Below are 20744 nucleotides of genomic sequence, written 5' to 3'. Positions count from 1 at the left end.
GACGGACGGACAGACAGACAGATAGGACGAAGGACAGACAGATAGACAGATAGAACGATGGACAGATGGACAGAACGAGAGACATACAGACAGATAGAAAGATGGATGGACAAACAGAATGACAGACAGACAGATAGAACGATGGACAGACAGACAGACAGATAAAACGAAGTACGGACGGACATAACGACAGACAGAACGATGGACAGACAGACAGACAGATAGATAGAACGAAGGACAGCCAGACAGATAGAACGATGGACGGACGGACAGAACGAGAGACATACTGGACAGAATGACAGACAGACAGATAGAACGATGGATGGACAGATAGACAGACAGACAGATAAAACGATGTATGTACGGATGGACGGACAGACAGACAGATAGAACGATGGACGGACGGACAGAACAAGAGACATACAGACAGATAGAAAGACGGATGGACAGACAGAATGACAGACAGACAGATAGAACAATGGACAGACAGACAGACAGACAGACAGATAAAACGAAGTACGGACGGACATAATGACAGAGAGAACGATGGACTGACGGATAGACAGACAGACAGATAGAACGAAGGACAGCCAGACAGATAGAATGATGGACGGACGGACAGAACGAGAGACATACAGGACAGAATGACAGACAGACAGATAGAATGATGGATGGACAGATAGACAGACAGACAGATAAAACAATGTACGGATGGACAGACAGACAGATAGAAGGAAGGACAGACAGACAGATAGAACGATGGACGGACGGACAGACAGACAGACAGACAGATAAAACGATGTACGGACGGACAGACAGACAGATAGAACGAAGGACAGACAGACAGATAGAACGAAGGACAGACAGACAGATAGAACAATGGACGGACAGACAGAACGAGAGACATACAGACAGATAGGATGATGGATGGACGGACAGAATGACAGACAGACAGATAGAACGATGGATGATGGACAGACAGACAGACAGATAAAACAATGTATGGACGGATATAACAACAGACAGATAGTTAGATAGACGGATGGATGGACAGACAAATAGTCAGAACGACGGATGGATAGACGGACAGACAGACCGAATGACAGACAGATAGATGGAACAACGGATGGATGGATGGATAGATAGATAAACAGTGTATTATACAGTATATACACTGAGAAAAAGAGATAACAGTGTGGGATTTATGACAGAAAGAAACTTTACACAATACAGTTTTATACATATGAGTAGTGACGGGAATTGTAGGAAATTTAAGGATTCTGGTTACAACTGTATTCCTCTAAACGATGATTCCAGTTCCTTAACGGTCCCATAAACGATTGTTTTAGTACTTTGAGAAATAAATATTTGGAAATAAGAAATGCAGTTCTTATTGGATTTACTGCCCTCAGCAGTCTGTTACCAAATCTTGCACATGGTTTGTTTACACAAACATTTAAATTAAGAGATTCTTTTATAATAAAACACCACTTATTCCAACACCCTCATGTCTTCCCAAATGTGTATGACTTTCTTTCTTCTACTGAACACAAATGAAGATTTTTAGAAGATTATTTCAGCTCTTTAGTTTCTCACAATGCAAGTGAATGGGTTCCAAAATTTGAAGCTCCAAAAAACACATAAATGCAGCATACAAGTAATCCATAAGACTCCAGTGGTTAAATCTATATCTTCAGAAACTATGTGATTGGTGTGGGTGAGAAACAGATCAATATTTTTTTACTGTAAATTTTCCTCCCTGCTCATAAGGTGGCAATATACACAAATAATGTGAATCACCATAAAAGGAGAAGAATGTGAAAATGGAGAATTATTAGTAAAAAAGGACTTAAATATTGATCTGTTTCTCACTCACATTTATCATATCTCTTCTGAAGACATTGATTTTACAACTGGAGTCTTGTGGATTAATTTTATACTGCCTTTTTGAGCTTCAACATTTTGGTACCCATTCACTTGTATTGTGAGGACCTACAGAGCAGAGAAATTCTTCTAAAAAAATGTGTTGGTGTTCAGCAGAAGAAAGAAAGTCATACACATCTGGGATGGCATGAGGGTGAGTAAATAATGAGAGAATTTTCATTTTGGGGTAAACTGTCCCTTTAACAAGTAACTTGTGCCACCTAATGACAATTCCATTGTTGACTTTTTTTTATTCTTCTTATTATAAAGAAGCAACCTTTTTAACATAATAACCCCTTCTACAAACAAATGAGCCCATAATCCCCACCATGTGTACCACACACAGGAAGGAAGAAAAGAAATGTAGACTAGGTTTATTTACAGTAAAAAAATAATGAATTGATTTTATTATCAGAAGCATATAAATTCTACCTTTAGCGTTAAAGTCCTCTACATCTTAAACCTGAAATTATCAATAGGCTTTCTTCATTCTGAATAGTAAATAAATTACTCATAAAGAAGCTAAGCATGTTTGAAATTGATTTAAAAATATTCTTCCATATCCAGTGCAATATTTACATGTACTTTTTAATAAATGCAAGACAATGTCCAGCCCCTATCCTCTACTTGAAGAGAGACATTCATTCACAAATAAAAGAGAGAGAGAGAAATATACACTGAATAGTACATTGAATTAACTCACAATGATACAAAACTTTGACTTTTTCATAATACTGTGCACATAGGGGATTATAGCAAAGTAATGTACTAAGTTTTTCTATAAAATAATAATAAGGTGCCATACAATGTCAAATAAAATCAAATTACTTGCAAATAAATGCAAAACTGAAATCACCAATATATCAGCTTGAGCAGACACCAGTTTTCAGAATTGAATCTTAATCTCTGTGGTTACCTTGCAATACCTCTTTACCAAGTATACCAAAATACAAGAACTCCACTTGCAAGCAGTTAGGACATGTCATGCAGAATCACATACTGTATTAAACAGAACAAGAGCCAGACTAATAATCTCAACAGAAATTAACAAGAGGACTTAGTTAGTTTGCATGAGCATTATTTTCATTAAGAATTAAAAATATTAGTCATTATACATTATTTTGAGGGAGAAGAACTGACTAATTAATTGAACTTAGATGTGTGACAGAAACATGAAGTTATGGACATAAAATGTAGTGTATACAATGGATGTTGTAGACCTTCAGACCCCTAACTGTTTGTTTAGCCTGTTAAGTGCATCTCCAATGATGTCCAACTCGTGTCTTAGCTCCTCCACCACGTTGTTGATGCTGGCCGTGTCCTTCAGAACGTCCACACTCTGTGTGTATGGATTGTAGCGTACTGAGAATGGCCGCTTGATGGTCTTTGCAAACTCCCTAAAAGATTACATTTAGATTTAAATGTAAAGTCTTAATTTAGGATAAAGTAATGCACTCAGAAGGCATTTTTGAAATATGCAAATGTTATTATGCAAAATTCACTGTTTGAGTTTTTTTCTTTACACACCTCATTTTGACTTTTGCTTCCTCAAAGGTGTCTGAAACAAAGTAGACATCCTGAAAGGTAGTAATGATGCACTCCTGTTTGCATGTCACATTGGGGTCAAATGGCAAGATCCTGGAGTTTCCTGAGAGTGCATGCTGGAAGAAAAAAAAGAAAAGAATATAATCTCTGTTTATCAGGTGAAAAATATGCATTATACATTATGAAGATTTTGTCATTAAAGGGAAAGTTCACAAAAAAATTAAAGTTCACATCATGTACTCACCTTCATGCCATCCCAAATGTTTTTGACTTTCTTTTTTCAGTAGAAAAAAACTGAAGATCTTTAGAAGAATCTGTCAGCTCAGCCTCTGTAGGTCCATACAATGCAAGTGAATGGTGATCAAAAGTTTGCAACTTTGAAAAGCACATTAACACTGCATAAAAGTAATCCATATGACTCCAGTGGTATAATCCATGTCTTCTGATGCGATCCTATTGATTTAGGGTAGAACAGAACTCATTTTTACTGTACATCTTGCCATTGCAGTCTCAAGGCATGATCATGATTTCAAGCTCGATTACACTTCCTAGTTCTTGACGCATACACAGAGCGCTAGATGGCGCTAGGGAGTGTAATCGAGCTTGAAATCATGATTGCCAAGGAGACTGCTGATGTCAAGATTTATAGTGAAAAAGGAGTTATATTTTGGTCTGTTCTCACCCAAAATCGATTAGAATGCTTTTGAAAACATGGATTAAACCACTGGAGTCTTATGGATTACTTTTATGCTGCCTTTATGTGCTTTTTGGAGCTTCAATATTTTGGTCACTATTCACTTGCATTTTATGGACCTACAGAGCTGAGATTTTCTTCTAAAAAACTTTGTTTGTTTCTGCATAAGAAAGAAAGTCATACATATCTGGGATGGCAGAAGGGTGAGTAAATAATGAGAGAATTTTAATTTTTCTGTGAACTATTCCTTTAAGCGAAGACTTTTATTCCCTTAAAGAGGTTCACTACCTTCAGCTCACTGATGGAGGACAGCAGACCGGCTCCATATGCTCTCAGCTTCCCTTCTTGCTTACAGAGGCCAAACTCCACAGTGAAGAAATAACACTGAAACACAATATTGCAGTAATATTAAGACACTTTGTATTATTAATAGGCTATATGCAAAATGTGATTTATTAATGCATTCCGTTTTTTAAACAACACCACAAACCGAAAGTTCAAATTTTAATGTCTGTCATTGCTTACAGTGGCAAGTTTCTGGATGGAGTCATCAGATGCCCCCAGTGATGCGAGACCGATCTCTTGACTGAACTGAGCGAAACTGGGCTCGGCCAAAAGTGGAACGTGTCCAAGCAGCTCATGGCATGTGTCTCTAAATAACAAACAAATATAGTGATGTGACCAAGAGATTAGGGTAACTATTCCTCCATATAAATGCATATTTGATTATTGCTAACAAGGCTGCAGATGGGGTCATCCTTTATATATATCTGAATGAATGAATTCATAAATAAATGTGAATAAATGTTTGACATAACTTTTTATAGTTTAGGGTTAGAAAAAAATATATTATACTGTATATGTCACGGTCCTGCCACTCTGTCAGTCTGGATTTTTGTGTGACAGGACCATGACATCATCATCCTATGTCTATCTTGTGTTTCACTGTCTGTCTTTGTGTGAGCGCACGGCTTTGGTTTTGATTTCCCTGCCGTGCACTCTTCGGTCTGTCTTGTGTTTCATGTCCGGAGCATGGTGGCTGGATCCTGACTTCCCTGTCTGGTTCGGTTTCGGTCTGTGTCGGGATCCAGACACTCATGCTCCATGTTCTGTCTGTTATTGACGTGAGTGCATTGCGCTAATGCTTATGGGTTTGTGTGTGACCGAACTCTCGCACAGGTGTCCTGTCTTGTTTTGTCGCCTGTTGCGTGCATCAGGTGCCGTGTGCCTTACGATGTACGCTCAGGCTTTGTCTAATGTGGGAATGTGTGGCATTGCTTTGTTTGGCATTGCTACGCATTCTCTCGTCTTGCCTGTTGGTTGGCATGAGCGTATATTGCCTTATTGTCTTGGCGATGTGCGCTCCTGCCATTCGGGTGTTTGTGTCTTTTGAGAGCACATGGCTTTGTTTTGTTTCTGTATTGCCACGTGCCTCTCAGTCTTGCGTCATACCCCGCCTCCTTGTTTGCCTATTATTAGTTCATTAGTCACACCTGCCCTGTCTGTTAACCTGTTTGATTTCTCTCCCTATTTCAGTCTACTCATGTGTACTGTCCTATGCCAGTTCATCTTTTTTGATGTTCATGCTGGTTTTGTCTGTAGTTCCCATCCCTACTTGGTCCGGTCAGTCTGTATCCAGTATGTCTGCCCCAGCCCAGCTTGAGGTGTCTGCCTGGATTATTTTCCCCCTATTTGGTTGTTTATGTTTGTTTTTGCCTTTTTGGTTTAATAAATCCTTTTTGGTTCTCTCACTTTGCATTTGGGTCCTGATTTTCTGCAACCTTGACAGTATATTATATATACATATATGATATACTTTATATTAAATAGAAATATAGTCAATTTAGATGTATTTTTAATAGGTTTTTTTATATATAGGTATAAAGTTTGAAGCCATGCTTAACTGCTTTATCATTCATGATTCTACAGCCTTATTATACTTACTGTTAGCATAATTTTTTGTAGTGATGGCTGTACCATTATCAAGGGCCTAAAATGTATTTATTCTACAATAACATATTGTTAGTATACTTACGGCTCGGGTGTGTAGAGGGGGTCAGAGCTGTGTCTGACATACTGAGTACAGTGAAACACACGGAAGGCCAAACCCGCCAGGAAGTCTCGTGGGGAGAGATACCCAGCCACAGGCCTGATGGTGAAGCCAGTACGCTCTGAAACAGTGGAAAACAGCCAATGTCATAGAGTAAGTATAAATCATAACACACAGTAACCTGTTGATTTGGCCAGGGCCAATGCTACCTATAGTCAGATTAGGCAATTGCATTCGCAGCAGACAGACGGACAGCGAACATCCGGTCAAAAGGAGCGCCCTTGTTGGTTGTTTGCCTAGGGCGTTGGAAATCATAGCACCGGCCTGGGTTTGAAAATCTCTTTTCTTACCTTTGAGGAAGCGTGAGACATCTTCCAGCTGTGGGATGTTGTCTTCGCGAAAATCACAGTGTTTGGTGAGCAATGGCAGGTTCTTCAGGTACTCGCGACAGGCATGTGTGGGGTAGAGTTTATTCAGCTCCCTGAACACAACTCCCCATGTTTTCACCTCCTCTTCCGTGAACTCAATACGAGGAATTGGATCTCCGCTATGAGGGAGGCAAAACTTTAATTAGACTTTATTAAAAAAAAAAAAGAGGAACTTTCATTATTTAGCATTTTATTTTAAAAGTATTAGGGTAAAAACTGGGGCCATGGGTTCAATACCCAGGGACCATACACTCAATTAAAGGTGCACTCAGTAATTTTTCCCTCATTAAAAAAGTTTAACTTCAAAAGAAATGCATTGTCAATTTGAAATATATGTACAAAATCACATGAGATGAGGACTCTAGTCATATCATTAACCTTATAAAAGCTGTTTTATTCTATATGGAGAGGGTCCCCTCATGGGGGCTCCCATGTTAGGATTACATGACCAGCCGAATACTACTCTCAGTAACCGCCTTGTTTTTGGACACTTTCACGCTTGGATTAAATTAATCATGGCTGACTGTGAAAAGTACATTTCTACAATGGCATCCGTAACTAAAAACTATTGCGTTTAAATGATGGTACATCCACACCACTAGGTGTCACTGTAAGTCCAAGACGACATGCATAAAAATGTCTGAGTGCACCTTTAAATACACTGTAGGCCTACTAGTAGGCTAAATAAACACCAGTATAATGATGCACTTTGGATAAATGCACGTGCCAAATGCATAAATATAATATAATATGAAATATATGAAACATAATATTCTAAACACTCACTGTTTGTAGCTCATAGCCAAGTCTGCAAAGTACTTTCTCCTTTTGCGATAGACGTTGTCCTTGAAACCCTGTTGAAACAGAATGCACCAGTGAGTGACATGCGTTGACATCTGAAGACGATCTCTGATACTGATGACGTAGATCAAGATAAAATGCCCTGCTTACCGGATGATCAGCATCTAGGTCTGATCCATACATCAGCACACGGTTCGCACATTTATCCAGATCGGAAATCTTCTTTGGGAACCACGGAACGTTCTCCATCTCTGCAAAAATTTTACAAAAGTTGAATATTTAGTATTTCATTTTAGTAGTAAAACACACGGTTTCATTTCAATAATGTCACATCTAACCAAAAACAAATAAATAAATAAAATACAATAGTAGATTTACCACTTTCTTCTGGCAAGCGGTTGTCCGGTGCGTCCATCTCGAGCACGTTCACGTGTTTCCTCAGCAGCTGAATGATCTCATGCAGCTGTTCGCGGTTACTGTCGCAGTCCACGAAGATCTCGAACTCTGAGTTGCGTCTTTTCGATTTTCTCGACTCTATGTGTACGAGGTTGACGTGGTTTTCCTGTTGTTATATGAAACAACATGTTTTTATGTTAATTGTACAGCATACGCAATGCTCATTAATCAAACCAGTTTTTTAAAGTCAAACAGAAGAATGCTAGAAAAATAAACAATGTCATTATATATTATCAACCCTAAACAAAAAATACCTGGAAAAGTTTTAGTGCCTTGACAAGTCCACCAACTTCATTTTTCAGAGAAAACACAAGAGCAGCTCGACCCTTCTCTGTAGACACGGTTTTGTTATCTTTATTCTCCTCTATCTTTGGAAAGGCAGATTTGCTCATCTGTAAGACACATGCACAAAACGTGTCAAAACCATTGTGATGTACAGTAGGTCCAAAAGAATGTTCAGAACATTATAATTCTGTGAAGATCACGATTTACCCTTACAAAAATCGAGAGTTCTGGCAAACGTGCCACAAATTCGCAACTCTTTATTTTCGCGTGCAAATGAGCTTTGCACCAAACTCTTCAGTGTCGTCAAAGGTTTGCTGCAGGTTCACCACTACAGGTGAAGAGCTGCAAGCATTTGCAGCGAATTGCAAGCTCAATTGCATGTGAAAATGAGTGGGAAATGTATGGCAAATTTGTGACAAGTTTGTCAGAACTTTTTTGTAATTGATTTTTTGTAAAGATAGTTTACAAAACACAAATTACCCAGCCCGATCTCATGAGAAGTCATACGTATTTGTACAAGTTTTCTAAATCGAATGAACTCGTAAAAGTTCGTTCGTATGAATTTGTACAAATTCTAGAGGTGCAAATACCCGGATGTGCGTTGCGGAAGTAAGCGAAAGTTCCCTGTGTCAGACGTGTACATGCTTATTAATTTTATGCCCTAACCTAAACCCCATATCTAAACCTAACCTCATACAGTCTGTCAGGGATGATTTGAAGTGTAAAGAGTATGTTGTATATGACGGAAGAAAGCAATTGTTGCGTTTTAGAAGGAGACGAGAGAGACTCACCTGACTGGCTGTTGTAAAAGTTGTACGACTTGGGTGGTACCATTTCATAAGATTTAGCTAACTCGTACGAATCTGTACGATTTCTCCAGAGTGCGTTGCTATTACAATTTTTAAATATTTAAAGACAAAACAAAACAACCCATATGCGAATAACTGTCGTGATAATAATCGATTATGTCAAGCCAGAAATTATGCATGACTTACTTTTTATCCTTACTACTAGAAATTAAACATAAATGTCAACCTTAAACATGTCTGAAAACAACTAGGGTCCATTTTAAACCCTAAACCTAATTCAGGTGCTCAGAGAGTGTCAATCAGGTGTGATTTAAACAAAGAGTGTGGTAAACAAGTAGGCTATGCTGCATTCGTCCAAAGATGTTAAACCTCCTTTTTTAATGGGATAGTTTTGCATGGCCTATTGATTATATTGCGTTAGTTTTACTTTACCAGTCAGGACGCGAAAAACGTATTTAGGAATAAATGCTAAACAGGATAATTGTAGTTAACAGCTTCTTAGTATCTTAATGAGTAAAAACGAAGACGCAAGACGGACAGATCTAAGGCGAACGGAGACCAGCTGCAAAAAGGGTCAACCGATTAAGTCGCTGGCACGGGACAGTGTGTGCGGGCCACTTAATCGTTCTCTGCCTGCGTCAATTCAGCACCGCGGGCCGCGCCAGTCAACATGACCTGCTTAACGTAAGCGCTAGGGGTACGCCTGACGAGCCCTTTCCCAAGGTTGCAGACTTGGGATTGTTTCAAGAATTAGTACTGATAGAATAGTTAGACAGATGTATACAAATATGAAAAAAGTTGAAATAAAAGTTTTTTGTTTTGCATGCATTATCTAGCCTATCATTTAAAGTGTTAAAACTACAATAGGCCTACAACAGCTTTACGCATCCCTCAAACAAAGCTTCACATCTACTGACCATATTTCTTTTATCATGCAGGAGGGAGAGTAATCGTCCCCGTCTTCCCGCCAGCATTATTCCCAACAGCATTATTGAGTGCACTGACCGTGCAAGGGTTTCAGAATAGCCTACTGCGACTCCCCGTCTCGCTTTAACAAACACGGGCCAATGTCTGTCGTCTTAAAGCAATCCCATTTGAAGTGCGAGGAAGTCTATTATTAGCGCCCTCTTGTTTTAATCTAACTCTGGATTAGGCTGCAATTAATCACTCTTCAACGCACATCTCTGTTAAGTACACTTAATTTTATGCATCTTTGGCTTTTGCCAAAGCCATGATTGGAACATCTCATAACGGTGTTAGACATGGATGGAGATAGAGGTGGTCCAAGATACCTGTTATGTCCAGTCTCCTTTCCCCACGTCAATACTCAGAGATCTATATGATTCCCAACGATCTATTTGTGGAATCATAAGAGTTTGCGACATCAATTTTGCATGATAAGACTTCAGCACTATTACTGCGCCTAAATCCACCTGTTGATATCACGACGATTTCCGTATAAGGAGAAATTTACGCAAATTCTCACCAGCCCAACTAACAGTTTTTGGTTTCCAAGAACAGAGCTTCAAGGTTCTTTTTAAAGTGTTTTTTTTTTTAAGCAAATAGAACGTTTGTTTTATGTTGTGCACAATGGTTCCCCACACGTTCCTTTAACCCCGACATTCCGGGAACCTTTCTGCAACCATATTGCAACATTACATTATGAAAGAAAACACTTATAAATGTATTTATGCAAATAAAGTCTAAATTAATATAACATTAACGCGGAACTGTCTTTTTAGTTTTATAAGTGTTGGGCTATCAAAAATATGTTGTTTTGCAGCTAATTAATCGAACAAATGTTAGAAATATTCGCCTTTTAAATCATATAAATTATTAGCGAAATGGCTTACTTCATTGTTAAGTTGCTTTTCTTCCAATGTCAGACCAAGGTTCATTGAGTCAAAAGATCTTCCTCTGCGCGGTCCCTCGCTTTTAGTTGAGTACATGCTGAAGTTTCTTGCTATTTATCTGTTCCCTAAACGAACGTGTCGGTCTGTTATATTTCTATTAGTTTAAATGGATGTGCCGCAATTGCGCACTTTGCTATTTATGAGGACCGGACCAGTGGGGGGTGGGGGGGGGTGGTGATGAGCGCTCGATGCACGGACGGCCCGTTAATCTTCCCCCTGACAGCAAATGGAAAATGAGGAGCCTCGCTCACGTCATGGGGATATTCATATGAGAGACATACCTTTTCATATTCTCTTTTACGTTCTGCATACAAAAAGATCAGTGACGAGAGTTACTTTACTGGCAAGAGTTGGGAGTTCAAACAAAAATGCACACAGGAGCCCAGCAATTTTTTCTGTAATCTCTAGTCTTATCTGTGCGCTGATAATTAAGACAGATATTATAGGTGCAGCCATAAGCCTGGGATCAGGTCCATTGCACAATTATGATGTTATACCAATATAAAAATAATTTAATATGCTAATCTTCACATTTTATTAAGCAAGTTATTTAAAATTAAATCATTCAAGATTGTTTTACCATATGGGGTTGTTTTGTGACAACATGCCCCAATTGTGAGCAAGTTACCGTGGAAACCTGGAATTTAATGAACTTACTGGCTTTTCAGCCAAATTTAAAGAGCAAAACCTTGAAACACAAAACAATTTGTTTTGGCTTTCTTGGGGCAGAAGGTCAGCTCACCGAAGGTTTTCCAGCTCTCTGGCACCTCAAATGCTATGTGTGTCCCATGCCAGATCTAAGGGTCATGGTTAAATTACAATAAAAGCACTAAAGTGGATGATCTCTCTCTCTCTCTCTCTCTCTCTGGGCCCTCTTGAAAGGTGGAGGTGTCTTAGGACTGTCGATTTCATTTAATTTGATGGGTGGATTGTACTATCCTCTGATTTACTTTGTCTACATGGAGGATTGTGTACCTCTCTGGACTTTAAGATCTAGAGGAGGTCTTTGAGGTACAGTATAAATTTACCATAATTTCATTTAGGGATTGGGTCACATGTGGCCACCACACATGAGCAGCCTAGATCAGGTGGACTGTAAGGTGAAGTTCCCATCCCAGGATCCCATGCTTTATTCAAGACTGAGAATGGTGGTGGTGGACAACATGAATGAAGGAGGGTAAATTAAATGCAAAGACGGAAGGGATCGTTCTTCACTTCTAATCACTGTCACATAGGCAAGTGTGTACAGGGACTAAAAACAGTTCAAGGAACAAAAACTGAAAACGTAACCGAAAATGGGTTTTTCAATTGTTTCAGAGTGAAAATGTTATTTTTAAATGTTGGTAACTGGTTAAACCGGTTAATTTAATTCCGATAATTATTTCATTATACCAAAGTCCAAAGGGTTTATCACAGTACATTTTTGGTACTAAAAATTATATTTCTCAGTTGTTTCCAAGTCTTCACTGAATTATTGTTAGATATGATGCAGTAATACAGATTTGATGCTGCTGGGTTTTGACTGAAAAGCAGATCTGTAATTAAAATTATACTTAATTGTTAATTAACTGTATGCTTGTTATGATTTCTATGCTGATAAATCCACCACATAGGAAAAAAATTGAATGGCTTATTTTCACTTATTTTGTTGAAGCAAGTGGCTTATTTAGGGCTTGTTTTTCCAGACCAGGTTGTTTGTTTCTCTTGCGAGATCTGGCAACACTGCAATTGGTATTTCACCCACCCCTGCAGAGTACTGTTATTTTAAAAACAACATTATTAATTGTTCTTTATTTGTTCTAACTGGTTACCATTTGGAAAGGAGGCTGTGGAACTTCTCAACCAGAACGAAAAAAAAATATAAAAAATACAGTTTTTGCTTAGAATGAACTGAAATGAAAAATGTTTCATTTTTAGTTCCTATATAGATTTTTCATGTAGGTTGGAATAAATGAAAGTCGTTTTAACATCAGATAAGGTAGAAATCGCCCCTGAAGGTCAACAACAGAACATTTTCACATTTTTCAGGGTTCCACACAAGGTTTTCTTCTTCTCCTTAAAATTTTGAGGGAGATTTTCCTTGCCACAGTTGCCTTTGGCATGCTCACTAAGAGGTTTGCAAAGCTACTTTGGAACAATGTGTATTGTGAAAAGCATTATACAAATAAACTGAATTGAGGCTCGCATGACATGATGTCCATTTGTACAAACATGAGCTCGACCAGCTGACCCAATTAACCTAAACCAGGTAAAAGGGATAATTCACCCAAAAATGAAAATTCTCTTATCATATACCCACACTAATGTTGTTCCAAACAAAATGCATACACATTTAAAACAAAATGAGAGTGAGTACTGTAAATTATGTATGTAAAAAAAAAAAAAAAAATACATTTTGGGTGAAGCTGCCTAAATATTGCCAGATGAGATACAGAACATTTTTAGATTTATAAAACTGCATCATTGAAAGTTGTCATGCCTTTAATGGAATCATGAAAGACCAGTCACTGAATAAGGTTCACCACTGAAACATGTTTCTGTTCACTGTCCAAGGTTAAATATACAGTAGTTATTACAATAATCATACTTCCATGTCCTTACATCTACATGCTGCAAGGTCATATGGTTGTCAACGTTTGAGGTGTGTGGACAGTGTGTAAACTAAGGAACGCTTGGAAAACCCACCTGGCGGAAGGTAAACAAACTCCTATCAACAGGACAGGCCTATGGAAGGGGCGGGGAGGGGACCGAGGGCTGGCAAATCAAAGCCATGAATCTAGAGAGGACAGTGATACTGTACAGTCACCGAGCTGATTACAACACCACAGCCCCATGTGCCTTTGAACAATCTGTTGGTTTCTGACAAGGGAGCTTTGAGGACTAAGGAGCTGTCAGATTCAAAGAGGGAACGTTACATAAAAGGGAATTATGAGCAATTTGCCAGACCTCTTTGTACGCATGCTGTTTCTGTTTTATTTAGGGGAAAAAAATGCATTTTGTTCAATTGCATTGAAATAATTTTGCAAAATATCTTGTTCTGAAGTTATAAATGCAATATCTAACCAAAATCTAGTACTAATAATAATTTGGGTTGGCAACCTGTTCCATATAAAAAAATAAAAAAATTACTGGAACCAGTGATTTTCAGTTCTGGTAACGGTTCTCAAACATGCATTCTTCCGCCGGACGGGATACAGTGCTAAAATATTCCAACTGTGGATCCTGCTACCACTTAGCAGCACTGCAACCCACTGTTGAATCAGTATGGTGAAAAATACAGTGCAACCACCAGTGCAGTCTGATTCCCAAATGAATGACTATTACGAGCCGGATCTTTTGAAGCAGCGTGAAACATTCTTTTTAGTGAATCAGAAGCTCACTGAACCCCATGTCTTTCATTTAGTCATGTCTGACTTGAACCAAGGATTAAGAGTATTTACTGGATGTTCTTGATATTAGTTAAAGATACACATTATGAGTTGTCTTGTAATTTGTGGTAGGCCTATTTTATAAAAATTAATGAATGAAACAATTAAAACTTTGTGTAAACACCATTTGCATGTATCTGTTCTGTTAAAATTTGAAAAGGTTTGGTAACAGACCTGAGGGCAGTAAATCCAATAAAATCCGCATTTCTTATTTTTAAATAGGCCTCCTGTATTTCCAGACTGATTCCTCTGTGAAATCAGAAACAGTAGGTTGACTTTTCTTTAGCTAAATTCATTCTGTGCTCACCAAAATTTGAAACACTGCCCCCAGTGGCCTAAGCGGTAAATGCTGTTCATCATATGGGCATGTGTGAGCTCCATTTTCCGGGTGTAATGTCCACGGAGGCCTGTGAAAAGTGAATTGTGGAAAAAGTTGTTTTCAGCTGTACAGGCTGTAATACAGTGAAGACTAATGCATATTTTATAAACGCAACCCAAACCCCAAACCTAAACCTAACAATCAGTTGACTAAAAATGCAACACTGGAGGGAAAAATGCAACCTCCAAATCACGCTCGTCACTGATTATGTGAATGTGATTACTTCCTGGTTTCAACATGGGATCTGAATCCGGGACTCCAGCACTGCTTCCAGTCACGCCACAGGGGAAGGTAAACACACTGGAATCGATGCAAAAATTTCTAATAGGAGATGCCGCTTGTCGGTGAGTCGGCATAATGTGGCCGATCCTAGGGTACCGGAATTCTCGGAAACAACATGCAGACTTCCCGAGTGATCATGCTGGTATTTCTTCCTCAAAAGTACTATTAATTGAACCAATAAGGAACTGGAATCGTTAAGAGGAATTGTAATCGTAACTGGAAACTTGAAAATCGTTACGATTCCCATCCCTAATAATAATACACAAAAACTAAATGATAACGCTTTACAGTTAGGTTGTATGTTGAAAAAGTCCAAAAATAATAATGAACAATACTTTAACAGCATTATTTTACATAGTTTAACATTATATTCCACATATAGCCTACCAATCCATTTCTAGCATTAAAAGTTGTATACTTTCACATTAGTTAATATATTATGAACCATCATGTACAAACAATGAACAAAAGTATATTAATAGATTATCATTGAAGGGTTTGCTCACCCAAAAATTTAAATTCTGTCATCATTTACTCACCCTCATGATATCCCATGTGTATATGACTTTCTTTCTTCAGCAGAACATATCATATCATATAGAAAAATATTTCAGCTCAGTAGGTCTTTAAAATGCAAGTGGATGGTGATCAGACTTTTGAAGCTCCAAAAAAAACAGACAGTAGGCATAAATGTCATCCGTATGGCTCCAGTGGTTAAATGAATGTCTTCTAAAGCAATATGATCACTTTTGGTGCGAAAAAGATCAATGTTTAAGTACTTTTTCAATATAAAGCATAGCTTCCGGTCAGCACCGGTATGCGCGCGTGAAGTAATCGCATTGGCAACAACTGACGCATGTGCAACACACCTGGAAGAGCAGCGCTGTTTACAACCGAGTAGGAGGAACACTGTACAGAAGCTTCATTGGTTTTGGTTTAGATCTGTATTTGTATCTGTTTGTTTATTTGAACGTGATATTACGACCGTAACATGCCAATGTGACTACGTGACACAAGAGACCATGTGAACAACCCTCTTGTGAAGCTTATCAGAAGTGATGGTTTATAATGAAAAAGTGCTTAAATGTTGACCTTTTCGCACCAGAAGCGATAGTATTGCTTTAGAAGACCGCTGGAGTTATATGAATGACGTTTATGCGGACTGTCTGTGATTTCTGCAGTTTCAAAAGTCTGATTACCATTCACTTGCATTTTAAAGACCTACTGAGCTGAGATATTTTTCTGTTTTTCTTCAGATGTGTTCTGGTGAAGAAAGAAAGTGATACAAAGCTGGGATATCATGAGGGTGGGTAAATGATGAGAGAATTTTCATTTTTGGGTGAACTATCCCTTTAACCAAGAATAATAGGCTAAATGCTATAAAAGTTGTTGTTCATTGATAACTCATGAAACCTGATGCCAAAATCAACAACTGGTAAAACATAAAACCATATTGTAAAAACATCAAAGGTCTTCCCAGTTTCTCCAAATGCTTACTTTTTATACTCATAAAGGCTTTTCAGAAGTACCTATATCCTCATGTTTGAGTTGTGTTGACCAGCTATTGATCATTAGGGTTAATGGTATGAGTATGTGTGTTTGAAGGCCAGTGCAGTGATCTTGATAGTAATACATTCCTTATAGCCATCTCTGACCTGTGACATAATTATGGCAAGGTAACAAAGTTTGTGACTGAAACATGGAAACCATATGGAGAGCTGGTAAAGTGGGGTGAAACAAGTTTGTATGTGTGCGTTAATGGCCGATAGTTTTAGTGGTCCATGCTGAAGATGCCTGAATCTTATCATTTTGAGGTAGATTGCTTAGATGTTCTGAATTTATGTAAGAATTGATATTTAAACATTAGGATGAGTCAGTCTCTCTCTCTCTCTCCTCCACTTGCTCGCTCACACACAAAGAGAGCTCAGTGTTAATTAAAGGTAGGGTTGGCTTGCATTATGCAGGCTCTGGTTCTTTTGTGCTGCTTGTTCTGAAGAGGCTCTTAACAGGAACGGAGAGTGAATTCAGAACGGTACACACTCATCTCATTACAGACCATAGCCTCAAGAGGTCTAGGAACACACAGAGAACATAATATTGTGAAATTACTTTTGTGCTATGGCAATATTGTCTCACTACAGGATGCTATACATTAAAGCAAGCTAGAAGTTTGCAACTAAATGATACAGATTAAGAGCAGGTTCACAGTAAATGGTTTGGAATTCAAGGAGGTGAAGAACGGATCATCACAATCTACTTATCTACACAGAAACAAGATAACCTGCCCCTTTTCTACTCATTTCAATTAGAGGATTCTCTCTCTCTCTCTCTCTCTCTCTCTCTCTCTCTCTCTCTCTCTCTCTCACACATACATTTTTAAGATTTACGCATTTAAATTTAAAATGATAGAATCTTAAAAATATTTTATGTAACTATAATTACTATAAACTAACCAGACCCTAAACCTAACAGAAAACTTTTTGCATTATAAGAACTAAAAAAAATATTTATGTTTTCCAAATGAGGACATCCCTAAATATCCCCAAAGGGAGGTTTTGTCCAGTTAAGCTAACTTTAGCTGGTACACACACCTACACACACACACACACAGAGGAATGAGCTGGAAGATCCCCCTAATCTCAGTGATGATACCAGTCCCAAAGTTTACATGATGACACCTAATAAACCACTAACACACATAAACAAATGCATACTTGAGTGCTAAAATAAGTATTCAATCACTTTTCCTTTATAGTAGTCATATTACAATGTAATTACATAGGAATAGAGTAATTTCCATTATACAGTATACGGTAACACTTTATTTTACAGTGTCCTTGTTACACATATTACATGTATCATCTATAGAAATAATAGTCATTTATGCATAATTACATGCAACTAACCCTAAACTAAACCCTTACCTTAAACCTATAGTATGTATATGTTGTTAATTAGTAATAATCAGTATTTACTTGTGTAAATACACTGTAACAAGTACACTAAAATAAAGTGTTACCCAGTATACTTAACATGTATTTTTGTTGTAGAACAGCCTGTAATTACACATTATGATTTTCACTTATAGTGGATGACAAAATAAGTGAAAGAAATTTCATAGAACTTTATATTATTTAATGAAATATGGGAGTCCGAGGCACTCAAAAACTATTTAAGCCTATATTTAAGATTTTTGCATTTCAATTTCACAACAGATTTCCTTCAAATGAAATTGTGTGATCTTTATTAAATTAAATTGATGAAACTTAAAATATCCAGTGTTTTTAATTACATTTTCTTAAAGATTACTTATTTCAATTTGATGTTTGTTATGAAATTGAAATGCATAAAACTTATGCATAATGCATAAAACATTTCTGATTAAATAATTTCTTGAGTGCATCTACACTTTAAAAATGGCTTTTTGATTTTACTATATATATATATATAGTAAGATAAAGGGTTGCACGAAATTTATCTACATTTTAGATATATATGAGATGAATATTTTGTTCTGTAGTTATAACTAAAAACATTAACTAAACACATTCAGTAAAAGAGTTAACTTGAGACTAACAAGCACCACTCACATTCTTTTGAGAAGTAATGTAACTTCTAGTTGTTATTGTAATTAATGATTCTGTGTGCAGTATGTGTAATATCAACACTGTATTGCAACATGTAACTACCAGAAAATGTACAATCTAACTGTTACTGTAAATTGGATAAAGAGATCTGCTTTGTCAATGTTGATTCTACTGAGAACTGGAAACACAGCATCTGTTCCATGTGAAAAACTGCTTTGCATTATAAATGAGTTCCTCAGGCCCCTGTATGGTGCGAACAATGGCAACATGAGGTCCGGATTATATGACAGGAATATTCAGAACATAAAATATTTGTTAAACCAATGCAAGTTTATGGATCTGTAAGTGAAAGCTCAATGAGGTTAGATACAGTACACAACTAGTCAAAAGTATGGACACATTTGACTGTTATGCTTCTCATGATCTTTAAAAAAATATTTGATCTAAAGGCTTCTCTGAAATACTTGAAATAAGTTTTTTAGACAAATCTAAATTATATCTAAATAACAATATACAATACTGTTAAAATATCATCCCAGGTGGATACCTCATGAAGTATGAGAGAATGCCCAGAATGTACAGAGCTGTAATTGTGCATACGCAAGCTCATAAATGTCTCTTCCTGTTTGAGTTGATTATTTAATAAATGTTGAGTCCTTTGAGGAGCATGTCATTTGTGTAGTGTACACACAAAATGCTCATTTTAAGAGCTCCACCTCTCACAGTACAGAACAAACACAAAGAATATGCTATCGGCTGACACGGACTGCAGCGTAAATATAATCGTATAAAAGCCTGTACTACATACACAGACACACCCGCAAACAACCCACAGCTATATGAGCACAGCAAATTTAGTCTATATATAACGTTGTTATTTAAATAGCTGTCAAGTTCAGGCTGAGAAATCACTCAGCTCTGACATTTCAAAGGCTGGATGGGTCGTAAGTTCACAAGACCCCATTTCCGTTCATACAAGCGGGCTGTCATTACTGATAGACATCAAAATCACCCTGACTGCTTCCTAACACTGCGAAGAGACTTCCTTATTTACTCTTTTTTTTTTTTTTATCACGTCAATCAGGTACAAGATAAAACAAGTTTATAGGCAAACAGAAAGAATGAAATGGGAAAAGAAAAAATGGAAATTATGGTTATGGAATTGTGAATTATTGGAATTGCATGTTTCGTTACCGTTGTGTTTGGTTACGACACACCCGGGAGCATAGCCCCTTTTGTTTCAAATGCACAATTTTTTTTATCTTAATGTGAACCGAAATGAGATTTCAGAGCTCCAAAGACGGGTGTATTAATCAGGAAATAAAGAATTTTCTTTCTGTTCCTTACACAAATTGATTTTATGGCTTCAGAAGACTTGGAAAATAACGCATAAGTCATATGGACTACGTTTAATTAGGGCTGTCAACTGACTCAAATTTGTTATTACGTGATATACACTCACCGAGCACTTTATTAAGAACACCTGTACACCTACTTATTCATGTGATTATCTATATTCAGGTCTCTACAAACTGTCCTTGCATGAAATAAATCTTCATAAAAAGTCTTTAAAATGTATCCTTTTGTGTTTCATGGCAAAAACAACATCATACAAGACTGATAAGACACGAGGTTGAGTAAATAATGACAGAAGTTTCATTTTTGGGTGGCCTTCGAAGTAATCGAAGAAGAGATGGCATCACAGGGTTATTTTTGGAAAACAGGAAGAGAGGGTGAAAGAGGAAACTTTCATTGTGCCGCTGTTGACAGGAGAGATAAACAACAGCTAAAGAAGGCTCTGATGAGAGGCGGCTATACGGACCTTAATGAGCTTTGACCACACAAGCAGCTGGGAGAACAAGTAAAAGGAGAGACGTACGTGCCAGAGAGCACAATGCCAACATGTGGTAACGTGTGTCACGTGACTGCTGACTACTCCAAAGACCTCCACAATGCCTCATTCATGTTTAATGACGTGTATTGTTGAGTTCTCACCTGATTCAATTGCCTGTGCTGCAAATGGATTTGTGGAGTAATCAATCGAGAAGATGCCACTGAATTTATACGAACTCTAATGAGTTAGAGGTACCACTAAATAACCGTACAATGTTTCAAGCTTGGTTCTTTTGGTCAAGAGATGCTTATGGAATCTGTTGGAGTCATG

At 37.6% G+C, this 20744-nt stretch overlaps 1 protein-coding gene across 2 annotated transcripts; it reads right to left on the bottom strand.

The window, feature by feature from the left end:
* Positions 1 to 2493: 2493 nt before the first annotated feature.
* Positions 2494 to 11025, bottom strand: LOC127437503 (tryptophan 5-hydroxylase 1). Of its 2 annotated transcripts, none has more exons than XM_051692473.1 (11): positions 10845 to 11025; positions 8152 to 8289; positions 7820 to 8003; positions 7592 to 7692; positions 7427 to 7494; positions 6563 to 6759; positions 6198 to 6333; positions 4688 to 4814; positions 4451 to 4546; positions 3451 to 3584; positions 2494 to 3320 (listed from the first exon to the last, which is right to left on the bottom strand). In XM_051692473.1, the coding sequence occupies exons 1-11, from the start codon at positions 10938 to 10940 to the stop codon at positions 3146 to 3148; spliced, it is 1452 nt and encodes a 483-aa protein (XP_051548433.1). In that variant the 5' UTR covers positions 10941 to 11025; the 3' UTR covers positions 2494 to 3145. The 2 variants fall into 2 exon arrangements, with proteins under 2 accessions (XP_051548433.1, XP_051548434.1); XM_051692474.1 differs by lacking the exon at positions 10845 to 11025 and adding an exon at positions 9909 to 10034.
* Positions 11026 to 20744: the final 9719 nt, after the last annotated feature.

Source organism: Myxocyprinus asiaticus, chromosome 48 (assembly GCF_019703515.2).
Source record: "Myxocyprinus asiaticus isolate MX2 ecotype Aquarium Trade chromosome 48, UBuf_Myxa_2, whole genome shotgun sequence".
NCBI classification, from domain to species: domain Eukaryota; kingdom Metazoa; phylum Chordata; class Actinopteri; order Cypriniformes; family Catostomidae; genus Myxocyprinus; species Myxocyprinus asiaticus.
Note: the sequence above shows the minus strand (reverse complement) of the source record. Positions and strands in the feature narration are given on the sequence as shown.

Excerpts from the sequence above, each read along its gene's own strand:
- LOC127437503 (XM_051692473.1), bottom strand. The coding sequence starts at position 10,940 with ATGTACTCAACTAAAAGCGAGGGACCGCGCAGAGGAAGATCTTTTGAC. Across the intron at positions 4,547-4,687 it reads CCATCCAGAAACTTGCCACT|TGTTATTTCTTCACTGTGGA; the intron begins GTAAGCAATGAC and ends ATTGTGTTTCAG. Across the intron at positions 3,585-4,450 it reads CCTCCATCAGTGAGCTGAAG|CATGCACTCTCAGGAAACTC; the intron begins GTAGTGAACCTC and ends TTTTTCTTCCAG.